Source organism: Copadichromis virginalis, linkage group LG18, assembly GCF_057382275.1.
Source record: "Copadichromis virginalis isolate Kocher_CV1m ecotype Utaka linkage group LG18, C_Virginalis_male_GT1.1, whole genome shotgun sequence".
Lineage (NCBI taxonomy): Eukaryota > Metazoa > Chordata > Actinopteri > Cichliformes > Cichlidae > Copadichromis > Copadichromis virginalis.
The window spans coordinates 8,286,418-8,309,753 of NC_140635.1; the positions used below are offsets into that span (position 1 = coordinate 8,286,418).

A 23,336-nucleotide genomic window follows, 5' to 3' on the forward strand; every position below is an offset into this window, starting at 1 on the left:
GCGGTGTAAGTTAGTTTTGTCCATGAACAATAAACGGTGGAATATCAGCTTCCTGCAATTGTGACTTCCTTTTGACAATCTTAACTAAAAACATCTGACTGTGTTCTAGAAATCTGCACAATAAAGCAGTCGAAAGACAAAGTTTAACAACGAACTTCTTAGGTAGATGTTCAGCAGCATTGACCCTAATGTTTTGCAAGTCATGTCAAATTTTGGTCGTTTTGACTACCCCTCATCCTTTATGATTATAATGTAAAGTTACTGATAAGCTTGGGAAATATGCAAAATTTCAACAAAGCCAGATGGGGCAAAGAACATTTACTTGCAGATACTGCGTGTGAAACCTCTATGATAGGCTCTCAGTACAATCGAAAGGTGTTTGTATACAGCTACAGTAAGCAGAAAAGGGTTAGCTAATTTACAGCTGAGAGTTTGCTTACGCTTTGCCACATCAGTAGTTCACAATTCTTTGCTTTAAGAATGCACTGACATTTAAAAGGAGCAGTGGCAACAACGACAAGAACAACAGCTTAACTTTAATGTTTATTTTAGCAATCAGGCCATTTACTTCTTTGATTTCAGCTTGGTGTGAAAGTCTTTGCAGCTTGCAGCTATTGTTCATGGCCTTACTAATTTCCTATTCCCTGCCCTGAACCTCATTGTGAGCTTACCTCCTCACATGTGTGACAGCTATGATGCAGATGAAGATGATGATAACCGAGCTGATGGCAACTTGTTGAATGACACATTTTTTTTCATGCCTGAACACAATTTTTAATCCGTCTGTTTTCTCTCGTGTGTGGTTATTTGTCTTCATGTACAGGAGATGAACAATTTCCACAAGTAGGGATGGGTATCGAAACCCGGTTCTTGTTGAGAACCGGTTCCCACCGTTTCAATTCCTTGGAATTGTTTGCCATTTTGCAAACGATTCCCTTATCGATTCCAGTCGCCCCGAATTTAAAAAGAAGAATCGATAAAGAATCGAATCGTTAAACAGAATCGAAAATGGAATCGGAATCGTGAAAATCTTATCAATTCCCATCCCCAGTCACAAGAAAGTTGGAGGCTGGAGAGGTTGATGGTGAAGAAGTTAATCATTCTGCCTTTCACACCCAAGACCCAAGTTTGAGTCATATGCATCATACAGTGGGGCAAAAAAAGTATTTAGTCAGCCACCGATTGTGCAAGTTCCCCCACCTAAAATGATGACAGAGGTCAGTAATTTGCACCAGAGGTACACTTCAACTGTGAGAGACAGAATGTGAAAAAAAAAAAAATCCATGAATCCACATGGTAGGATTTGTAAAGAATTGATTCGTAAATCAGGGTGGAAAATAAGTATTTGGTCAATAACAAAAATACAACTCAATACTTTGTAACATAACCTTTGCTGGCAATAACAGAGGTCAAACGTTTACTATAGGTCTTTACCAGGTTTGCACACACAGTAGCTGGTATTTTGGCCCATTCCTCCATGCAGATCTTCTCGAGAGCAGTGATGTTTCGGGGCTGTCGCCGAGCAACACGGACTTTCAACTCCCGCCACAGATTTTCTATGGGGTTGAGGTCTGGAGACTGGCTAGGCCACTCCAGGACTTTCAAATGCTTCTTACGGAGCCACTCCTTTGTTGCCCGGGCGGTGTGTTTTGGATCATTGTCATGTTGGAAGACCCAGCCTCGTTTCATCTTCAAAGTTCTCACTGATGGAAGGAGGTTTTGGCTCAAAATCTCACGATACATGGCCCCATTCATTCTGTCCTTAACACGGATCAGTCGTCCTGTCCCCTTGGCAGAAAAACAGCCCCGTAGCATGATGTTTCCACCCCCATGCTTCACAGTAGGTATGGTGTTCTTGGGATGCAACTCAGTATTCTTCTTCCTCCAAACACGACGAGTTGAGTTTATACCAAAAAGTTCTACTTTGGTTTCATCTGACCACATGACATTCTCCCAATCCTCTGCTGTATCATCCATGTGCTCTCTGGCAAACTTCAGACGGGCCTGGACATGCACTGGCTTCAGCAGCGGAACACGTCTGGCACTGCGGGATTTGATTCCCTGCCGTTGTAGTGTGTTACTGATGGTGACCTTTGTTACTTTGGTCCCAGCTCTCTGCAGGTCATTCACCAGGTCCCCCCGTGTGGTTCTGGGATCTTTGCTCACCGTTCTCATGATCATTTTGACCCCACGGGATGAGATCTTGCGTGGAGCCCCAGATCGAGGGAGATTATCAGTGGTCTTGTATGTCTTCCATTTTCTGATGATTGCTCCCACAGTTGATTTTTTCACACCAAGCTGCTTGCCTATTGTAGATTCACTCTTCCCAGTCTGGTGCAGGTCTACAATACTTTTCCTGGTGACCTTCGAAAGCTCTTTGGTCTTGGCCATGGCAGAGTTTGGAGTCTGACTGTTTGAGGCTGTGGACAGGTGTCTTTTATACAGATGATGAGTTCAAACAGGTGCCATTCATACAGGTAACGAGTGGGGGACAGAAAAGCTTCTTACAGAAGACGTTACAGGTCTGTGAGAGCCAGAGATTTTCCTTGTTTGAGGTGACCAAATACTTATTTTCCACCCTAATTTACGAATAAATTCTTTACAAATCCTACCATGTGGATTCATGGATTTTTTTTTCACATTCTGTCTCTCACAGTTGAAGTGTACCTCTGGTGCAAATTACTGACCTCTGTCATCATTTTAAGTGGGGGAACTTGCACAATCGGTGGCTGACTAAATACTTTTTTGCCCCACTGTATTTTCACACATAATTTACTTTTAATACATTATCATTCTAAAATATGTTACACAGTTAGTTAGTGCCTAACCCCAATCACAGACCACGTCGGGTTCTTTAAAGCTCAGTTTTCTGGATTACCATGATGAATTGTCTCCACTTTGCAACAACTATCTAGTTGTCAATGTGGTGAGTAAAAACTACCTCATAACTGAATAGCCTTTGCTATTAGCCAGCCTTCAGCTACTGGTGCACTGCTACTGCCAAGTGTCATAGTAAACGTAGAACAACTAACCTGAAATTAACTGTCATGAAATCCTTATCCAGCTTTTTAAGTCAGGATTGGACTAATATCTGATGGAAATATCAGTGCGTCCTCAGTCTGAATCTCTTTCTCACATGTTTTGGGGATTTCTTCTGGGGGGGAAAGAAATATGTCTTTGTTGTGCCCCTCAACTACAAGTCTGGGTAAAAATGAATCATATTTTTAGTAACATTTTTCTGTCTGCACACATTTTATCTCCAACCATGCAGGTAGTCAAAGCTGCAGAGATTTGCACAGTGGAAAGATTTAAGTGTCCCGCTCGACACTTCCCTGATGCACTTACTCTAATACAATGTGAAGTAGAGCAAGAACTACAAGAATCAGATTAAGCTTGCATTTTAATAACCACCTGAATACAGTGAGCCAAACCGTCGACAAAGACAAGCTTCTGTGAAGTCACAGATAAAAGGTTTGTGTATAGGAAAATCCAGTTGTCCTTGGCGAAAAACTCCTCCTCCTTATTCTACTCAGAATACCAGCACTGGTGCTGAACCTGTATTACAGGTCTTGAATGCAAATGAACAAAACTGTGGATCACGTCTCTGACTTCTCAAACAGTTAACCTGAGCAAGGCACAAAAACCTGCTGGCAAAACCAGTTTGACAAAAACAAAGGGGGTTCACTGGTTTTTCTCTGAGGGACACAACATTATACATACAATGGGTGCTTTGGTGTATTACATCTGCTTTGTACTTATTATTGAAGACAGGAAGAGCAAAAGCAGGAGGGAAGCACATACAGGTCTCCCAGAATAATCTACTAATCTAATCTGAAATGGAATTACTGCAGGAGCCCAGTATAAACAGGAAGTTAAGGAGCTTTTATCCTGCAGGAGAAGAGCTGACAGTGTGCAGCCAGTTCCCCAGAATGACCCTAGTCATTCTGTGTGTGTTCATTTATGTTTTATTAAGCAAAATTAAACAGGACATCCCACATATAAAGCAAATTTCTTTACAAATTGTTTATTTAGAAATGTGCAAGCCGACATTCATGAAATTCAAGTTCAGAGCATATGTATAAAACTGTATACAACTTGTGTATAAAACTGTGACTGCTGGAAGAGTTACCAACACACACCTAGCACAGTCATCTGAGCCAGTCATGCAGTTGCCCTTCGTAGTTCTAACTTGTTCCTAGCTTCGAAGTGCAAGATAAAATCATTCAGGATTAATTAATCAATCTTTGGACTGCACTTTAATAAAGAAACTTGCTGATGACAGCAGATAAGCCTGATTTCAAGAAAAGATCTCTGAATTTCAATTACTAATTCTGCAACTCTCAGACAACTATGCCTACGCTACAAGCTGCTAACTCAGCTACGCCGAGGCATTTCAGCAAATACTTGCCTAAACCTGTCATAGGTACATCAGGTAAATAAGGAGGCCTTGAGCTATGAAGAGTTGTTCGAACCTGTCGAAATTCAAGTACATGATAACCAGGAAGAGGCACAGAGTATTTTTCTTTACCGGCAGATGAACTGATAAGCTAAAAGATGTCTGGCTATTATTAAGCTGCTATTCTTTAAACCACCCTTTCTTTGTCAACCTCAAACAGCCAAATTTTTAAATTTCTCCAAAAAACTATTCATCTTTTGGCAGATTTATTTTTATTTTAAGGTTTGAATGATCAGGTTTCATTTTAGTCAGACAGCATTTTTTCCATCAAACCTTCATACTGACGTGGTTAAACAGAGCATCGTCAGGCTGTGTTTCAGTTGACTGCCTAAAAAAGCATTCCCATCCTCAAGAAACATGCAGGCATGCTCTTTTTCCTTTTGCAGGGAAGAAATTATACTAGGTGCATGTCCCAACTTGTTTCATGAATTTGTCAAAGGTTTATATAACTACAAAATACAAAATAAGAACCCGATGCCACCAGCAATTTGCCATTTAAGTTCAAGCCAGGGTGACTGTAAGAAGACGGTTAACAATCAGCAGGGGCTCAACTGTGGAGCTTTGTGTAAGAGTTGAAAAAGAAACTCATTTGCCGAGAATACAGTGTCCCACTGACACATTAGAAACCCACTGTAGACTCTGAAGAGAAAGTACGTCTTTGTTGGTAAAGACTAAAGTCTGACTCCATTATCCGCATCTAAGCTTTAGCTGAAGAAACGCACTGTATATACAGCTACTGTATATGTGTGTTCTGTGAATAAGGAAATCTGGCAAAAAGTTATTATAAAAATTGCAATAAAGACATGAAATCTGGAAAAAAAAGAAGCCACAACTTCAAAAAAAACTGATAAATTGCAGAGGATGAAAAGGCCCTTAAACACATCTTATTGACAACTCCTGCACCTAGAGGCTTTCTTTCAGGGGGGTTTAAAAACAGGACAACGGCAGACGTTACCTAGTTATAGACCTGTGAATCGGCAACTAAATGCGTGTTGTTTAAGATTATAGGCAGGGATGTTGATTCTTTTGCCATTCTGGGCTATGAAATGATGCTGTGGTGAACTACAAACTCGATGTTATTAAAATAAATAAAATCATAAAACTTTATATTTCTGTATCAGTCTAATTGGTTTATCTTTAAAAAAAAAAATTAACATTTCTTACAGTCACTTTATTTCTAGGACTTCTCCTAAATATAGCATGCAAGGGCTACATTTCCTCATAGACCCACGCTATATTAACCAGACTGAAGCTGGATGTATAGAACTATAAAATCATGTTCCCATGCTGCCAAGTTAATCATCTCTGACTCTGAGCTTTGCAGAGGGCAAAGTGCACACACAGGTGGTTCACTCTACTGGAAAGTCAGAAATTAATAGTGCAAGCAGTCCTCAGCCAAACAAGTACACATGGGTAGGGCCAAAAGCAAACCTTTATTTATATTGGACCAAGAGATTACATACCGTAGCGGCTCATTGTGGTTCGGTGGCTGCTCGGGTATACATGGTGGTTAGGAAATGACTGATCATCACATAAAGGAAAGGAAGTTTTAAAAGAACTGTCAAAGGTGTGTTCTGTCTTACTGTACACTTTGCTTTACTGAAGCCTCCCCTCACAGAGATAGAGAATCATTTATGTATAGTTTCAATAAATACTATTATGATGCCAACGTGAGAAGGCACGAAAGTTTAATCATCCTTTTGCTTAGTTGGGTATATCCCTAATTAGGAACTGTGCCATGTTAACATAATAATCTGATGTTGCAGTTGTGGAAGAGGTATACAGTTTCATGTGGCCAGGCAACCAGAACCCACCCACTGGCAAGTCCACTGGATAGATCTGCAGAGTGTGAAAGCTGCAGTGCAAGCTTTTAGTTTCTCATTTATTCTTCATAAAATACACTGCTATTCTAGGTGCAATGATGCCAGCATGACTACACGTGAGTGAAAACGTGAAAGTAGAAAAATAGTGTGGATCACAAATATTACTGCTTGTCAAAACTCTACATGTGAAAATGTGAATGTTAACGATTTTTTTCTCACCTCAGGCTCTCCATCATCTTTGTTTTTTTTGTTTTTAAATGGATGTTGCATTAAATGTGAAAATTGTAAAATTTTCTGACAGTCCATCTTTAAACCTAGTAAAGGAGACATTTTAGAGAGGTATTTATTTTCATATAGGTAAATATGTTGTAGTATTTGTGGTCTGAGAATTCATTTAATGCATGTTACAGTTACAAGGGGAAAAAATAAATAAATCTTAGCTGCTGATTGTAGCGTCTTGCATGCATGTTGTATTAAAGGTTTAGGGCAAAAAAACCAAAAACAACCCAAATCACCCACTACTCATGACAATCAATAAATGGCCAAAAATTATTATTTAAAAACATAAGATTAATAACTTTCTTACTAAGCATTGTTTGTTAAACTATCATTCTAAAATACAGCGCATCTATAATTGAATTACATGTCACAGGATACTCTGCCCTGTCTGCCACCCTCCTCCCTGTCCTCTCTGCCATCATCACTGCTGCCCCGAGCTCGTCTCACAAGCCAGCTGTCCAAACAAATGTTACGTAGCTGGCGCTTATGTAATGAAGCATACCAAGTGCTTAGTGCATCCTCTTAGCTATCCTGTCCCATGGCACCATCAGTTCCAACATCTCAGGATAAGACTGAACCTCCCCTGTGTCCCTTCCGGCTACTGAGTTTACTGGATCAGTGGGAGTAAAAAGCAGCTAGATTTTCACTAATCAATGGTATGGATTACTGTGAACACTCACACTGAGAGAATGGATAATAAACACAAATCTGCCCAAAGCTTGTGAGCTAAAGCTGCAAGATCACCTGCTTTGTGAATGGAAAGAAAAACAGAGCTGTGAATGAGAATGTATGATTATGCATATAACAGTAAGAAAATAAATCCTTGCATAAACAAGATAAAACTAAATAAATAACTAAATCACTATATACAGCAGCATGACTGATGACATTCAAAACAGGCAGCACTTCGCTTAAAGACAATTTACTCTTTGCAACAGACTCTGTAAATGCAGCAGTGCCTGCTGGCATGTGTGCTTCCTGCAACCCAAACAGCTTGATGCTTTATCAAGAGTTTCATTGCGCTAGTAATATGTGCGAGCATTAATCACTGCGCAACACATTACTTTGGTACAACAGAGTATAACACACTGCAGGCTATGCTGACTAGGCAAAAAATGTGCATGTAGTTTTACAAAAATTCTCTATTCAAGAGCATCCCCCTGCCAGTGTATGCACACATAAAGCGGCTGTCTTACCGTCTCATTCTCATCTGGGTACATACTGTCCTGTAGCTGAGTTGCCGCTGCAGAAGAATAAGTGTTGTAGCCAGCGTTGCTGATGAGAACAGTGATGGTGCAGAGAAAAGCAGCCGCCCCTGCCTATTCACCAACTCTCTGACTGACATGTCACTGTGGCAAACCAGATAATGTCACTCTGTGAGCACATACACAAACTCCAATTCACTCACACATCCTTACATAAAAAGACAGGGAGGGAGGGACAGAGAGAGAGAGAGAGCACACACACACACACACACACACACACAGCTTAGTGATGCTCGCTCTCCCTGCGCTTCCACGACACACGCCGCTTGACCTGCCCTCCCATAATGCCGCTCTGCACAACACAGGACATCGCAGCTGACATAATAACCAAACACACAAAGAAACACATACATATCCAAATGAAGCTCCCAGAGGGATTAAGAAAAGCTCCATGAAGTGCGTGCACACAAACACACACACACTCTCTCTCTCTGTCTTCTGTTTCATCTGTCTCTCTAATCAAAGAAATACAGAGAATAGCAATGGTTTACATTGGATTATCCCTGAAAGTCAGTATCAAGGAGAGTATTTATACTTCGGGGAGAGTTGCATTTCTACAGTGTCTAACTTCAGTCATTCATTGCTCATCAGTCTACAGTATGATGTGGCAGAGAGCAGCTCTTGAACTAAGAAAAGCCTGATTTTGCATCAATGTGGAAGCTGCAAATACTCGCATCTTGGCTGTGAAATGTAACACAACTCCTACAATTTTGATCAAATTCTTGTTACACAACTTTCCTAAACTAGACATCTGACTTTGTGAGAACTGTGGATGCACCAGTCTTTAATGCTGAGGTGACATGTCACCAGTATCGACTCCGGCTATGACTCTACACAATCACAGTATCGTTTTTCAATGAAAAGGGACTTATGTTATTATCCATAAAACTTTAGAATAGGTGAAGGTTTTTAGTGCATCAGATTGGATACTGATGAGGCTTAAAATTAGGAACACAGCTTCTTTGACTGATAGGGGCTAACACAGGCCAATGCAGCTAACTGCAGCCAAGTCTCTGAATAACTGAGCTGGACCTCTTATGATGCTGGTCCCTTTTGGAGCATTTTAATTAAATTCTATAACAAACACTAGAACACAATGTGCTCCAGGTTTGATGAGTGAAATTCTACTGTACTTAGCACTAATTATTAGTTATCTATGTCCTAATGATGCAACCATCAGAGTTTATGAAGGTTTATGAATGCCTTCTCCTCCAAAAAAACCAGCAAAATTCACCCTCTAAAAGTCTCATAGCCAAGTAGCTCTCTCTGAAATCACTGGCTGTTAAAGACCCTTTGCAAATTATTCTAAATTAATGAGCTTGACAGCTTTATGGCAATATTGGATTTAAGTCACAAAATTTGTGAGTAAAAAAGTAATGATTTTTCAGTCTTCTTCTAATGTGTATAGGGATTTTTATAGAAAGAAGAAAAGAAAAAAACTTATACTGGAAATGCATTTTAAATTACTCAATGGCCTTACTGGAACCCTTTTTATGTTTCAAGTCGCAGGTTAAAGTTATTACTTTTAAATGTTTTAAATGTTAGTGAGAGGTAAGACTGCAGTGTATCAACATAAAAAGGTAAGTGGAAGCGGCCAAATCAGAGCTTTGAAGAGGCCCAGGTGAATCTGACTGAAGGCAAAGGTAACAGGATAGAAGAGTGTTAAAAAAAAACAGACAGAGACATAAATTAAGTGTGCAAAATCTGGCCTCGCCGTTGCTCTGTTACACAACAACCAAACACACTGCAAAGGGTCAGCTGCCAGACTGCCTGAAACTCTGTGGGTTTGTGTGTGTCCCAGGCTGAGAAGAGTACTATAAAGTCCTCAGGGCTGGTTCATAGCATCGGTGATGAGCATCCAAACTGACATCACAGCTATCTGCAGACTTAACCTTCTTTTTCTTCAGATGATCTGCTGTTTACTGGCTGAGAGTTTCCTGAAAGGCCACATCTGTGAAGTCATATTGAGGTTTGACTCCCATTAGAAATTAGTATCCTCAAGAAACACAGGGCAATAATTGCACCAAAGACACCTTTTTCATTAAATCATGCAAGCTAGGACTAGGAATTTGGTGGGGAAAATGAGGTATAAGTTTCCTCTGTATGTATTTTTATGCATGCTGTATACTAAAAGCCCCTTTTTAGCTAAAAGCATGCAAGTGGCAGAGGTAGGTTTAGCCTCTCTAAACTGTGACAGGCAATGGACGATTCAATAAAACCCTCAGTTAATTGTTAATAAAAGAAGTATTATTGGTTGAAGCCATACTAAACAACCTGTCATTGAGCTACCAGTCATGTGGATGGCTGCATGGTGACCTAGATGTATGAGAAGTATGTTTCTGACAGAAGGTCAACTGTAATCCACTAACAATTTGGTAGGAAACATGATGGAGTATGATAAGGTTAAAAAAAAAAGAAAGGAACATACAGCAGAGGTCAGGGGAAAAACGGTGGAAAGTAGGTAAAAATAGCAAGCTCTTTTTTTTCAGGGAACCTCTCTCTCAACTTTAGTTCAGTAAAGGTAAGCAGATGCTGTAATTCAAGAGCTGTAAATCAGCAGTGAAAGTTTTTAAAAAAATATATAATTTATTATAAAAAAATTATTATTTTATTTATTATTTTAATCTGTTAATAGAAAAATATATTCTCCAGCAACTAATTCATGCTTTATTTAAAATCCTTACAAAGTAGAGCCCATTTTTTATTATGTTTCCATCTGGGGTCCTAACCCTGAAAACATTTGGGAACTGAAAGACTTTGGATCCTCCTGCCAACATTTGATATAATAAGCTTTTTTAATAAGGCAGAGAAAGAGATTTAACAGTAGTGCAGATGGCCTGGTTCCTATTAACAGATCTCTCAGACGCTGTGTGTGTGTGTGTGTACAAATTTGTCTGTTTGAATGTGTCTTTGCATAACTGAACAGAAACAGGAGTCCATGCTAATGAGAGTGCATAGACTGTGTGTGTGTGTTTCTGCTTGCGTAAGTGTGCGGAGAATGACTAAAATACTTGTTTCATGTGCTAAAGATGCACATCAATGTTCAACCACGTCATGTAGAAACAAGGTGTGACGGTGTAAAGACACACACTTGCCATCTCAACTTCCTGCCACACTAAGTAATCAAAGAAATGAGGAAGTCCTCCAATCAATCATCCTGCTGAGAGTCATTACAGGTTTTTAGTTGATTACAGCTGCCATTTAAGAACGATGGGAGTCTGCAGAGTTGAGTGGGTGTAATTGACTGTGACAATCAGAGGAGGGGGTACTGAAAGCTGGTAACTCTTAAATGTTACTTTTAAAAAGTGAGACAGCAAAAGAACAGCTGATTTACATAATTTTAAGACCTTCAGCAGAGTTTCTAGATTAAAGACACCATAAAAAGTTGCTGAAAAGTATATATATATATATTTTAAAAGAGGTTCTAGTTTACATAAAGAGAAACACAAATGTTAAGAAGCACTAATGGAAACAAAACCCAGAGTTATAAATTAACTCCAAGACAATTGAACTAATTATTTGCATTTTATTAATGTTAACTGCTGGTCTTCAGATGTTACGCAGTCACCCAACCAACAGCCAGGCCTGCAGCAACACCCCTCTCTATTCTTCTGATAGAAAGTTGTAAACAAGCGAGATGGTAAGACAGACAGACGACAGCAACGCTAACCATTGTGGTTTTTCCGCTTTGATCAAGAAAATAACTGGCTGCATGTTATTGTGTAAGAATAAACTGGCAAATAATCCCTTAATTCAGACATTTCCAAAAAAATCTAACATTGACTGCTATACAAATGCCACAGATAACAGCAGCATTTAAAAATAATTCATTATCAAAGAATGTGATCAAATAACTAAAAGCTAATAACACAATAGCTAATAATAACACAGGCAATAACTGAGCTGCAATGTTTAACCACAATGTGTCAATGCGTCACAGTCTATACCACACACACTTGATGTCCACTGACACAAAACAACATTTTGACTTTCAGCACATCCCTTTTCCTGCATTACAAAACTGCTTCATTGGTGGTGTGCGATTAACTTAATTTTATTATCAGTTACAATTTTGGATTTCACTGATCGTTGAAATAATATTATCGAGATGAAACTACGATTCGATGGCATTCTATTTTGCCTTCGTTTGTTTTACTTCACTCTTAGTGCTGTACACATTTATTTAATTTGAGTTTGAAGCATTATAAATTCCTGGAAACCCATTCAGTAAATTTAAAAAAAGGTTTTCAAACTCTGCAATCATATTAAATAATCATTACTTCAATATTCAGCAAAATAACTGGAAAAATGAGTTCTGCCATAATCAAGGAGCTCTAGTAGTCACTCTTATCTACTTGAGCTGCTACAAATACAGGATACAAATTAACACCCCTCACTGTCTTTTCACTAGAGAAGATGTCAGGGTGACCAGGCTGGACTAAAAAATGCTTTTAATATAGTAGACATATAGTATGTGCTTCAGTTTTTCCCCCACATGCTGACCGACGATCAAGATCCCGACGGAAGGTGGATGATGAAAGGCAACGGATGAGAGTGCAGTAAAGCAGCAAATTAAAAACACAGCAAGATCTGACAGCCATTATATTCAGTGGCAGGAGGGAAGCATCTCCTTCAGCGAATACAATGACCAATCCAGTGTTGCTAGAGGTTTTAACTGTATGCATGGAAGTACCGAGTGATATCTCAGCTGGAAACTGCGAGAAGGAATGGAATACTAATGCAGTGACAGGTCAGCGATGTTTTGCAAACATACCTGCATTGTTTCTCTTACTGCTCTAATAGTATTGCAGTACGTCACCTTTCAACTATGAGTTTCCGCTTTGGATGCAGTTGCTAGTGTAATATAAGGCAGTATGAGAATAGTTCTTTACCCTTGATTCTCTGAGATTAACTGAAAAAAGTTATTTTTTAACCAAACTAACAGTCAACCTTCTAGCCTCTGCTAACAAATGACATAAAGTGTAGGAAATGTTTATCTTGCAGTAATCAAACTGTGGCTTTGGAAAATGTTAGACACATAAAAGGCATATATGTAACTTCATCTCTCCCCCAACAAAGCATGCCTTTACTGTAAAGCACTTTAGAGAGATGTTTAATTAAAATTGGATGGTGCAACACAGCTAATAAGCTATTACAACAAAGGTCTGCACAGCCAAGGCAAATTGCTTTTGCACAACATCACACATTTATGTCATAGAAAATTTGCCTGGATTTCTTTCTCACTACTGAATTTCTCAAGCTTGCAAAATGTCGTTGTGATTCACTAGTCTTGGAGCAAACGCTCAAGTGACAGCTAGAGGAGTAAACTCTTCTTCTTGCAGATGAATGCATCTCTGAATACATCTGTACTATTTTGGACAGACAACATTCCCAAACTTCATTAAAAAAAACGTCCCTGCTGTCTGAGATAATGATGAACAGATGAAGTAATGATGAAATACTGCCAGTAGTTTAAAGGAGGACATGTGACAAAAGTAGTGACAAAGTGGGCCTTGGTGTCAGGTCGAGTACAGCAGATAAGTGTTTGGCACACTAACTACAACCTACTCAAGTAGCTTGTCAAAAGCTGGATGAACTGGGAATAAGAAACAGGACCTGGCAGCAGGACACAAACACACAGCTCTCCTTCCTGCATTCAGACTGCGGCTTTGGCTTTATATCCATTACTTCTTTCTTTATACTTTAAATTAAAGGCTGCAGGGAAGCAAAAAGGCAAATGGGCCCATTACACTCTTCATCAATGAGTGAACGACACTACACGCCTGCAGGCGCAAGCCATACTTTGGTGTCATTGCGGTCAGTCATGCACCTCTTGATTTTTGTAACCTTACTTTTATGCTGCCGCGGCACTGCCAGGTTCAAGATACGAGTATGTGATCGTGTTGGGTTTTACTGTAACTGTAATGGTATATCAGTGCAGAAGATCAGAGAGTCAAATTATACAGAGAAAGATAACAGTTCTGAAAACCTCCTTACCTCCTGGAAAATGACTTTAATTCAGGTTTTGACTTCTTCTCTTCCTCCTATACCTGCTGATTTAGGCCAGTTTTGATTATGGCAATGCCACTGTTTACAAGCAACAACATGAGGGCTCTGCTTGTTTTAGGAAGTCCTAACTCAACCCAGAGTTTGTGTCACCAGCACCCTGCTGCCAGGACTGAGGAAAAAACAAACAAAACAAACCCACTAACACTAGATGAGTTTCACATCACCGGATTTATGTAGGAAGCGTCCACCTTCTGGCTTTCATGAGCTTTGCAGGCCTGAAGAATAGTCAATCACTGAATCATTACTATGTTATGGGTTGATAGATCACATTGATGACACTGGTTCTGGTCCATTATGAAAAGCCTACAATCACAGGAAGACACTACACCACAGAGCGAATCCAGATTTTCAGAGATAACACATCCTTATCAAGCAGCGGCAGTAAGTGAAGAACACCAGATCACATCTTTTCCTTCCAGTAGCGGGACGCCTCAGGCCACTTCTCTTGCCCTACATATTTTGGAAATATCGCTTTTGCATGTGCATGTGTCTTCAGAGCTTAACAGGGGAGCACATGATGAGTTAGGGGGGTCTGATCGCTACCACAGTGGTGGAAAGTTCTCAGGAGACATTCATCATGTCGTCACCTATAAAGCTGCCACTGCTGTTATGGTCACAACACACACGATACAATTTCCTCCTCGAGTGTCAGTTTCTGTTGTGCAAAGGTCTGTTCTCATAAGGAAGATATTTCAGGAATGATGCTGATGCAGTTTGCACAACAGTGGATACACTTTTTAATCTTGATTCTCACAACGAGCAAAAAGCCACCCTGAGCCTGCTTCTACTGGGAATGTTTTTCTATGAAAAGGAAGTTCTTTCTCCCTGCCAACACCAACTGCTATGAGACTGTCAATTGCAGCATAAAGTACATAGCAAGACGGCCAATGTTGTGAAAATCACTGAGACTGAGTTGTTGTATTTGCCCTAAGAAAGAGAAAATCACAGAGTTTACTGGCACACAAAGCCAGACTGGTTGTATACATAACCAAAATCAAGCTTGACTGCTTTGACCTTTGTCCTTCCATTTAAATACACACAGACACAATAACCAAGGAAGGAGATCTATTGAGAACTGGGCTGCATTCAGAAAATACATGGACTTGTAAAAAAGGACTTTCCTTCAGATAACCTTTTTACGCACAACATACTGAAACAATGCTTACGTCAGTGCGTGATGCATCATACTGAGATCCAAACCTATGAAACTACAGTTGACAGATTAACTAGATGACCTGTTGTAAAACAAATAAGTCATTTAGAAGACGTGACGTGTCAATGACAAAAAAATCCTACAATTGTCATTTTATTATCACAGGGAAGGTAAAGACAGTGTCTTTATTACTCAATACACGATCAAATGTGTTGCTCACGGGTTCAAGCCGAAACATGTCAGTTTCTTTCAGTGTTTTTATTGTACTTCTAATGATGGTGCTAATGAAGGAGCTGACTTTTGTGTATGTATAGTGCAAATAATAACTTAGAAATGGAAAATAAGAACAGGAAGAGAAGTTCAGCTGAACTCTGTTCATGGAACAGGAGATGTGTGTCTTTTAACTGGATATACCTGCAGTGCACGTTCAGCATAAAGGTGTGCGTGCGGCAAAAAAAAAAAAAAAAAACTATGAGTTTCCGCTTTGGATGCAGTGGCTAGTGTAATATAAGGCAGTATGAGAATAGTTCTTTACCCTTGATACTCTGAGATTAACTGAAAAAAGTTATTTTTTAACCAAACTAACAGTCAACCTTCTAGCCTCTGCTAACAAATGACATAAAGTGTAGGAAATGTTTATCTTGTAGTAATCAAACTGTGGCTTTGGAAAATGTTAGACACATAAAAGGCAAAAAAAAAAAAGAGGGCAAAATTTTCTTTTGGGACTTGGTTTCGTCTTTAATTTTTGAAGCTATCAGAACACATTAAAGGTTTTGAACAAGTTTAAGTAATCCAGGACAGGTAAAGATTATTAGGTTATCCAAAATAAAGTTTAGAGGCAAAAATCAGCTGACACTGAACAAATTAATGTTAATGTTAGTCATTTGGGCATACCAACAGTTTAAAACTAAAACAATTTATGACCCATTTCTGTTTAACAGAATACTGGTCTGATTTTTTATCTGAAAACCGAATCTCTGTGCTGCACATGAATCATTTAGGCATTTAAACTTTCTGCGACCACAAGTCCACTCAGGTCAGAGTGATGTAAATTCATCACACTTTGGATAGTGACCAAGAAGGTCTGTGACAACGTCCAAGTGCCAGCCAGTTTTTTGTTATCATGTGACGTTGCACTGCAGTGCACCAATACACGTTGCTTTGTTTTTGTGCTTGAAGTGGAAAATAACAGGAATGCCTACTTAGCCATTATGTCGCCAGCTGCCCGTGTCTATGTCCACAACAGAGTATAAACGAGGGCTCAGATACTGCTCTGTAGCAGGGTGTGGCAGGTTCAGGTTCCCTTTTCAAGTTCTTCATAACACTTTATGAAGAAAGTAGGATAATTGATATACTAGCAAACCTAATAGCATCTGCTCAGAAATAGTCTGCATATATTAAACACTTGATGTGAAAAGTTTCACAAACACCTAAAATAACAAAAATAGTTGCTACATTCGTTCTAAGGCCGTAATCAAGGAACAAGAAACAAAAGTTGCTCTGGATCTGATATATCCAATATGTGAGTATTGGCTATAATTTAATAAAAGTGAAACAAAAGTCCTATTCCACAATGTCCCCCCCCCCAAAATTCTTGTATACATCACCGCCAACATTAACAGTAACACACACGCACACACGCACACACACACGCACACGCACACACGCACACACGCACAAAAAGCTTTGATGTTACCTGGAGATGTTCAGTGGAAGAGCTGCTCAGTTCGTCTCCAGACTCAGAGTCATTTGTACGTCTATCTTCACCCGCAGAGTCACAGTACTGGGTGGTGTCCACGTCCAGTGGCGCTCTGACCAGTTCTGGGGATCTGGCTCGACTGCGGGGCAGGGTGCTGGACCCACCTTTGTAAGGGGGTGGTGGGACACCACCATGGAGAGCTTCAGCGAGAGCTTTGTCATGGTCAGTGGGAAAGGTGGGGGCATGATGGTGGTTATTGTCCCTGCGCTGAATCGGGGGAGTGAATTTAGCCGTGTTTCCAGTTTGTGCTGAAGGGGAGCGCTGATAGTTGGACTCATTTCTGTGAAGGTTCTCAGCGGGATGATTGTTGAGTCCCAGATCCAGATTGTTTGGTTTTACCCAGCGTGCACCTGCACTTTGTGAAGATGGATTACCAGTAGCACTCGGAAGATGGAGGATTGGTTTAGGGGGTGGCATGAGGGCTTTGCGGACTTCTCGGACATATTGAGCAGGTACATAAAAAGCTTTAGACGCCTCCTCTTTTTTCACCTGCCACCAATCCTCATTACTTTTCTTGACTAGCATGTAGCATTCCCCCTGCTGGATCTTAATGAGCCGGTCTTTAAACTTATACTCATAGTCGTATTCTACCTCGATGTAGATCTGGCCCGGGGCAATAGGCAGATCTGCCATGATGCCTCTTACTATCCACCAGGCTGTTCACCCCAAAAGAAAAATATTTATTACCATGTCTTCATCAGTAGACCTTTGAAAAAACAAAGAGAATATATTAAATATACATTTAATTTCAGTGTGAATAACTCTGCTATTGTACTTATTATATATACACCTCGGGTGCCACAATGTTCTAATGTTCCAGTATGTATAACATCTAACTAAGTTATCACCTGTGAAGTTTTTCCATTTTTCCCCAAAGATTGAAATTAATTATTAAATAACAATGTCAATAAGGAGCATCTCTGCAAAATACTTTATAACCTTTAAATGGAGTAATATAATCATAATCTCAGTTGTCTCATTAGTGAGTTTTTTTTCCTGAAAATGTACTCTGTCCACTCTCTTGGACTGCAGCTTAACAAAGTCTATGTGGCAGCAACTAGCAGCTATAGTCCAAGGTGGTGGAGTTAGACTTAAGTCTTTCTGGAGAGGCAGCCAAACAATTTCTGGGACCACCATTACAGGGACCTGCCCGCAGAGGTGGTAGACTTTCTCACCAAATATAATGTGGCATACCTAAATATTCCTGATTGTGCCACCTAATTAAAGTGTATGTATAGAGAAACGCTCTTCTTATTACTTACTTTTTCTGTATTAGTAACCTTTGAAACAATAAAATGAATAAAAACTTTGAATGGCTTTCTAACTAAAGGTATCGTATGCATTTCTTTTTAAATTGTCATTAAAACAACATGTTTTCAACTAACAATTTTAAGGAAAAATGAAAAGTTGTGTTTTTATGTATGAGAGAAAATAACTTGAAGAAATAAGCTTAAATCAAAACTAACAATGAACATTAAAACCATAAAAAAAAAAAAATCTTGAGGTATAGTTAAGTCAGAAAATACTTATTCCCTTCTCCTCTCATTTAATCAAAATAAAGACAAAAATAAAAATGCCATTGAAAGCCTGACACTCACATGCTAACCCAATCAGAACAAACAAATAAGATATAAACTGAGAAGATTTAATCCTCTTCAAGGGTGAATGTACCGTCCAGCTCAGAGCTTCAAAGCCGCACGTAAGATAAGACGGAAGAAGTGGAGACAGTAACATGAGTCACGCTGCTTTCTCCCACTTACTGTGTTTTTATGTCTTACTCTATTTCTTCCTCCTTACTAAGGACAGCTTGTCCAGCAGCTATTAGGGCATCTTAGATTAGCTAAGTCACACACATAGTTTCCTGTTGAAGTCACACGCATGTGCGCACACTCTCTTACACAATGATGTGATGCTGTACGCCAATATGATTTATTTAATGGAGTCAAGGCTTATATTAAAAGAAACATCTTATCAATAGTGAACTTCGTGGCCAACCTTGAGTTAAACAATAATACACCAAAACTATTAGATTAAATAAAATTAGTGTTTCCTGGTTGGACTTTACTGCTTCAGGGTATGACTGAGCATGGCCTATTTTGATAGAAAGAGGTACCTCAGCTGTTTAGATTTTCAAATTAACAGGAAAATAAATATATTATGATCAAATAAGTTTAATAGTTCAAAGAAACTACAATCTTAGGCTACCCTCAAGTCAACTCTCACTACAAAAAGAGATTTAGTCTCAGCTCTCTCTTTCTGCCTCCGGTACATGACAAAAATGACTTCTAAAGTTCTGACTAGTCACTTTAGGAGACAAGTGTCAGCTGAATGCCTCATATGTACAATGTAAAAATGCAATAACTACAATGACAAATTGTTGCAGACTGCACAAATTTACTAGGTCACAAATATTCAACTGGGTATAATGTTTCTCAAATGTTGGCAAACTTGATAAAGCAAAGAGACATTTAGAGACCTATAAACTTTAAGCTATCCCAGCTGCCACGGGACAACGACCGGGGTACGCCCTGGGCAGGTCGCCAATCTATCACTGAAAGACAGACAACCATTCACCATCAATTAGACTAACACGCAGTTCTTTTATGAGAAGAAAGACGATCTATTCTTTTTGTAATTTTCTTTATATTTTAAGCAAAAATGCCAGTCACTTACACAAAACTAACACTTGAAAGAAAAGGAATATAGATTTTATTTTTAAAACTCCAACTTTTTTTTTTTTGCTTTTGAAACTTTAGATCTGCACATAAACTAAGCCTGAGCTTGGTAACTGATGAAAAGAAACAAGATACCAATCAGTTGTATCTCTGGTAATAATTAAAATACTAAAGCCACTGGGACCTCAGTGTTTATATTTGCATGAAAAGTATGAAAAGTATGAAAAAAAAATCATCGCAACTCATTCCTTCCTGTTTAATGAAATAGTCCAAATCAAATTAGTCTACTGTCCCAAGGCATCCAAAACCACGAGGTGGTTAAAGGACCTGTAATGTCAGTCGTGAAACAATTTCAAACAAAGTGCGATAGTCAAGCAGACTCACTTGACGACGATACAGGCTACTGCAGAATGAGCAGCAGGATATTACAATGACAGTCATAACTGCAATCCTACAAAATTATCAGTGAGTTACATCATTATCAAACCAAGAATATGCCTCCAAAGACAAAGAGTGCATTGTTGCTATTTTTTAACCCAGCAGCACTAATTTCTCTTCAGTATCAAAGTCCTATGGTCCCTGTAAGCCACTGGGGCAGTTAAAGAAATGTCGTTAAACTAACGACACCCTCCACAAACACACGCGCGCGTGCACACACACACTCACAAAAGAAAAACAAAAAGCACACATACATACCAAGAAAAAAGAAGGTGGGGAGAAATGTGCATCTCTACAATAGTAACCAACACACTTCTGTGTGTTTCCTCTCGTCTTGAGTTCATGATGAATGATGAGCATCGCTGCACAACACATGCAGATTCACTTAAGAGACACCCATGATCCATGAAACTATAGCGAGGCCACCATCTGCAGCTGGTGATATAACCCCACGAATTCTGTGAAAACATTGGAATGGGCACCAGACAAAGCGCACAACAAATAGTGGTCACTGTGAAGACTGTTGTGGTTGTACGAGTGTCCTGAGAATGCTTAATGAGCATATCCCCACACACATTAACCAGCATGAGCTACGCTATTTTAAAACCACTTGATTAATCAAAAAGTAGTTTCCACTGGGTGTCACCATTAAAGCTGCAGCTGAACATTAAATGCGCGGTTGGCAGCTATTACCTAATAATAGCATTGCGCTTCTGTTTACCTTCAGTCGTGCATTAGCTTAATAAATATCTGTGATTAGGCGAGCAGTGCTGGGATTACTGCTGATGCAGTGACTGGTGGGATAATATCGCCACAGATTAACTCGAGGGTTCAGGCTAACAAGTACTGAGGGAAATCTCACCGAATCTATCAGCTGAACAGAAAGTCCATTAGCCAAATGAAAATAAAACATTGCATCTGGTGCTAATTCACAGCTATTCACTGAATAACAGCAGAGTAGCGAGGAATAAGACTGTGTGATGGTTATAGCATGAGTAGTAGTGGCAGCTTTCCTTGTTAACATCCTCAACCCTCATGCTGAAGGCATGGAGTCGATCACTATATCACTATTTTATTTTTTATTTTTTATTTTTTAAATGAGAAACAGTGCTTGTAGTCAAGGAAAAATATGATGAAACCAAATGTGGTAATAAAAAGATAGTTTTAAAAGTATTTAATTTAAACCTATTTCTTTAATAAAGAAATCAAAAGGCAGGAAGCTTAACAGTGCTTTTGTCCATTAGTTTTTGAGAGCTTTTCCCAGCTCAAAATGGGCCTTAGTAGGTTTACAAAGTGTCTTTGTTAACATACTTATCATAAATCTATGCATTTTCCTGTAATTTGGGTCCAAAAATATGGATTTTAATAATAAAAACCCACTTAAATTAACTGCTAACAAAATATTTTTATTACAATGCTGAAGATTTTTCCTTGGGGGAAGGTCAAAAACTCTTTGGGGGAAAGTCAAGATTTGCTGGAAAAACCCAGAGTATATATAGTGTAGCTAAGAATTCCTTAATGGGCAAGACTTTGGTGATAGTGGTGAAGGGAAAAAAAAACAAACTCAGGGTGGGCAGTCAACCTGGCACAACCAGTTATGGCTGGAGAGAGTGGAGAGGAAGAAAAAAAAAAAAGAACAATAAACAGTCAACACTAAACAGGAGTCAGATAAAAAAAACAAAAAAACTCTGTAGTCTGCACAGAGTTCAGATGCACGACCGCCTTTCTGGGAATAACTGAGCAAATGGCGTGCCTAACCTGCTAATATTAAGGGGCTCTACAAGCATCGTTTGCCCAGTGAAATAATCACAGTGGCTGGAAGGTTTGGGGACTCAAGACAGTGAGATGAGATTTAATTTCCTGCCATCCCTCCACCCCTTGCAGGGTTTTGGTCTTCCCTCAAAGAAAAACCACATGGGTCATAAAAATCTAATCTCAACCAGTTTGTTTTTCCAATGTGAGGTTTAATTTACTCAAGCATGAAACACATTTTTGCTCATAATCAGCCAGAAATAACAGGAACAAATTTAGACAACAGACTCTTTGTCTTATATATGTGAACCAGTCAAATGCCTGTTTTCCACTAGTACCTACTCAGATTTTACTCTACTCGACTTGGTTTTGGTCTTATTCCATTACAACTGAGTACCACCTTAATGTGCTTGGGGTCATTGTAGCAAAGTCCCATGACGTCGTGGCAGTGGTATACCTGCTGCGCTTTCTGTGGCTTTTTGTCAGACTCAGAGACCACGGTGTTGGTTTTTGTGCAGCCATTTCCCTCGTTGCTAGGTTTTGAAAATGGCAGTTTGAGTTTTGAGAAGAAGTCGTTCTCATGACTCGGCTCACTTGGAACCTCAGCCAAGGTACCAAAAAAGTACCTCTTGCGCAGAAGACGCTATTTTGTCCGCAAAGCTTGTCAACTACTCAACAAGCAGTAGTGAAACTTGTAAAAGTGCAACACAAACCAGAAATGGAGACCATTCACCTTCAGAGTAAAAGTTTTGCCTTTTGAAACACCCTTGATGCAGCTTTAGGACACAAATTTGACTCTGAAGGCAAACCTTCTCCATTTCCAGTTTGCATCACACTTTTTCAAGTTTCACTACTGCTAGGTGGGTAGTTGAAGAGTCGCCATCTTCTGTGGAAACTAAAGATGACCTCAGCAATTCTGTAGAAACCAGAGATTGCAACAGGTTCATTAATCAGTCTCTATGCCTGTGGCACTGAGGCCTTATATGCCAAGTGACCCTTGAAAGAACAATTTTGATTCAGAAAAAACATACCTTTGAATGTTTCCTTCTCACTGTTTTTAAATTTAAGACTGATTTTAAACTAGAGTACAGCTTTTAATTACTAAGTTAGGTAAACCTCAAGTCATACAATGCTAAATATGTAAAAACCAACAAATCATTTAAAGTTTGTGGGTTCCTTTTTAACATGTAGCTTTAAAAAAAGTGATGATTAATTATGAAAAAGGTGTCAAAAATGCAATCCCTCTATGAGAGAGTCTGGCATGTTGGTTCTGAAAATACCCTTTGAATTAAAATGAGGAAGACTACAAACAAAACAGACAATCAACTTAATGCTCCAATTCGTCATATGGAAAGGTCTTTGGAAGATTAAGTACCTGGGGGTTGTTGTCTCTTTCACTTATCCCCCACTAAGATTAAGCTACAGCTTCAGTGCTGCTATTTAGCAAACAAATCTTCTCAGAGTCCAATCAGCAAAATCAGAAGACGACCCTTAATTCAGAGTGATGGTAATAAGATTTGCAGTGGGAGACAGAGTGGATGGGTGGGTCCCATGAAAGCAGGACCTCGGCTGAAGTGTGTGGAAGTGTTGGAACTGATATGTATGTTTAAAAATCCGCTGCTGTCAGCACATGCAGGAAACACACCCTCACAGTTTCTCTTGCCTCA

The 23,336-nt window shown here is 39.3% G+C and overlaps 1 protein-coding gene across 6 annotated transcripts in view; it reads right to left on the minus strand.

Annotated features, from left to right (window-relative positions):
* Positions 1 to 23,336, minus strand: part of LOC146687193 (rho GTPase-activating protein 12-like) — a 62,937-nt gene that overhangs the window by 33,287 nt on the left and 6,314 nt on the right. For all 6 annotated transcript variants that reach the window (XM_085437889.1, XM_085437885.1, XM_085437884.1 and 3 more), the window contains exon 2: positions 16,742 to 17,510. In XM_085437889.1, the coding sequence (XP_085294015.1) occupies positions 16,742 to 17,437 (696 nt within the window). In that variant the 5' untranslated portion in view covers positions 17,438 to 17,510. The remainder of the gene's footprint in view (positions 1 to 16,741; positions 17,511 to 23,336) is intronic.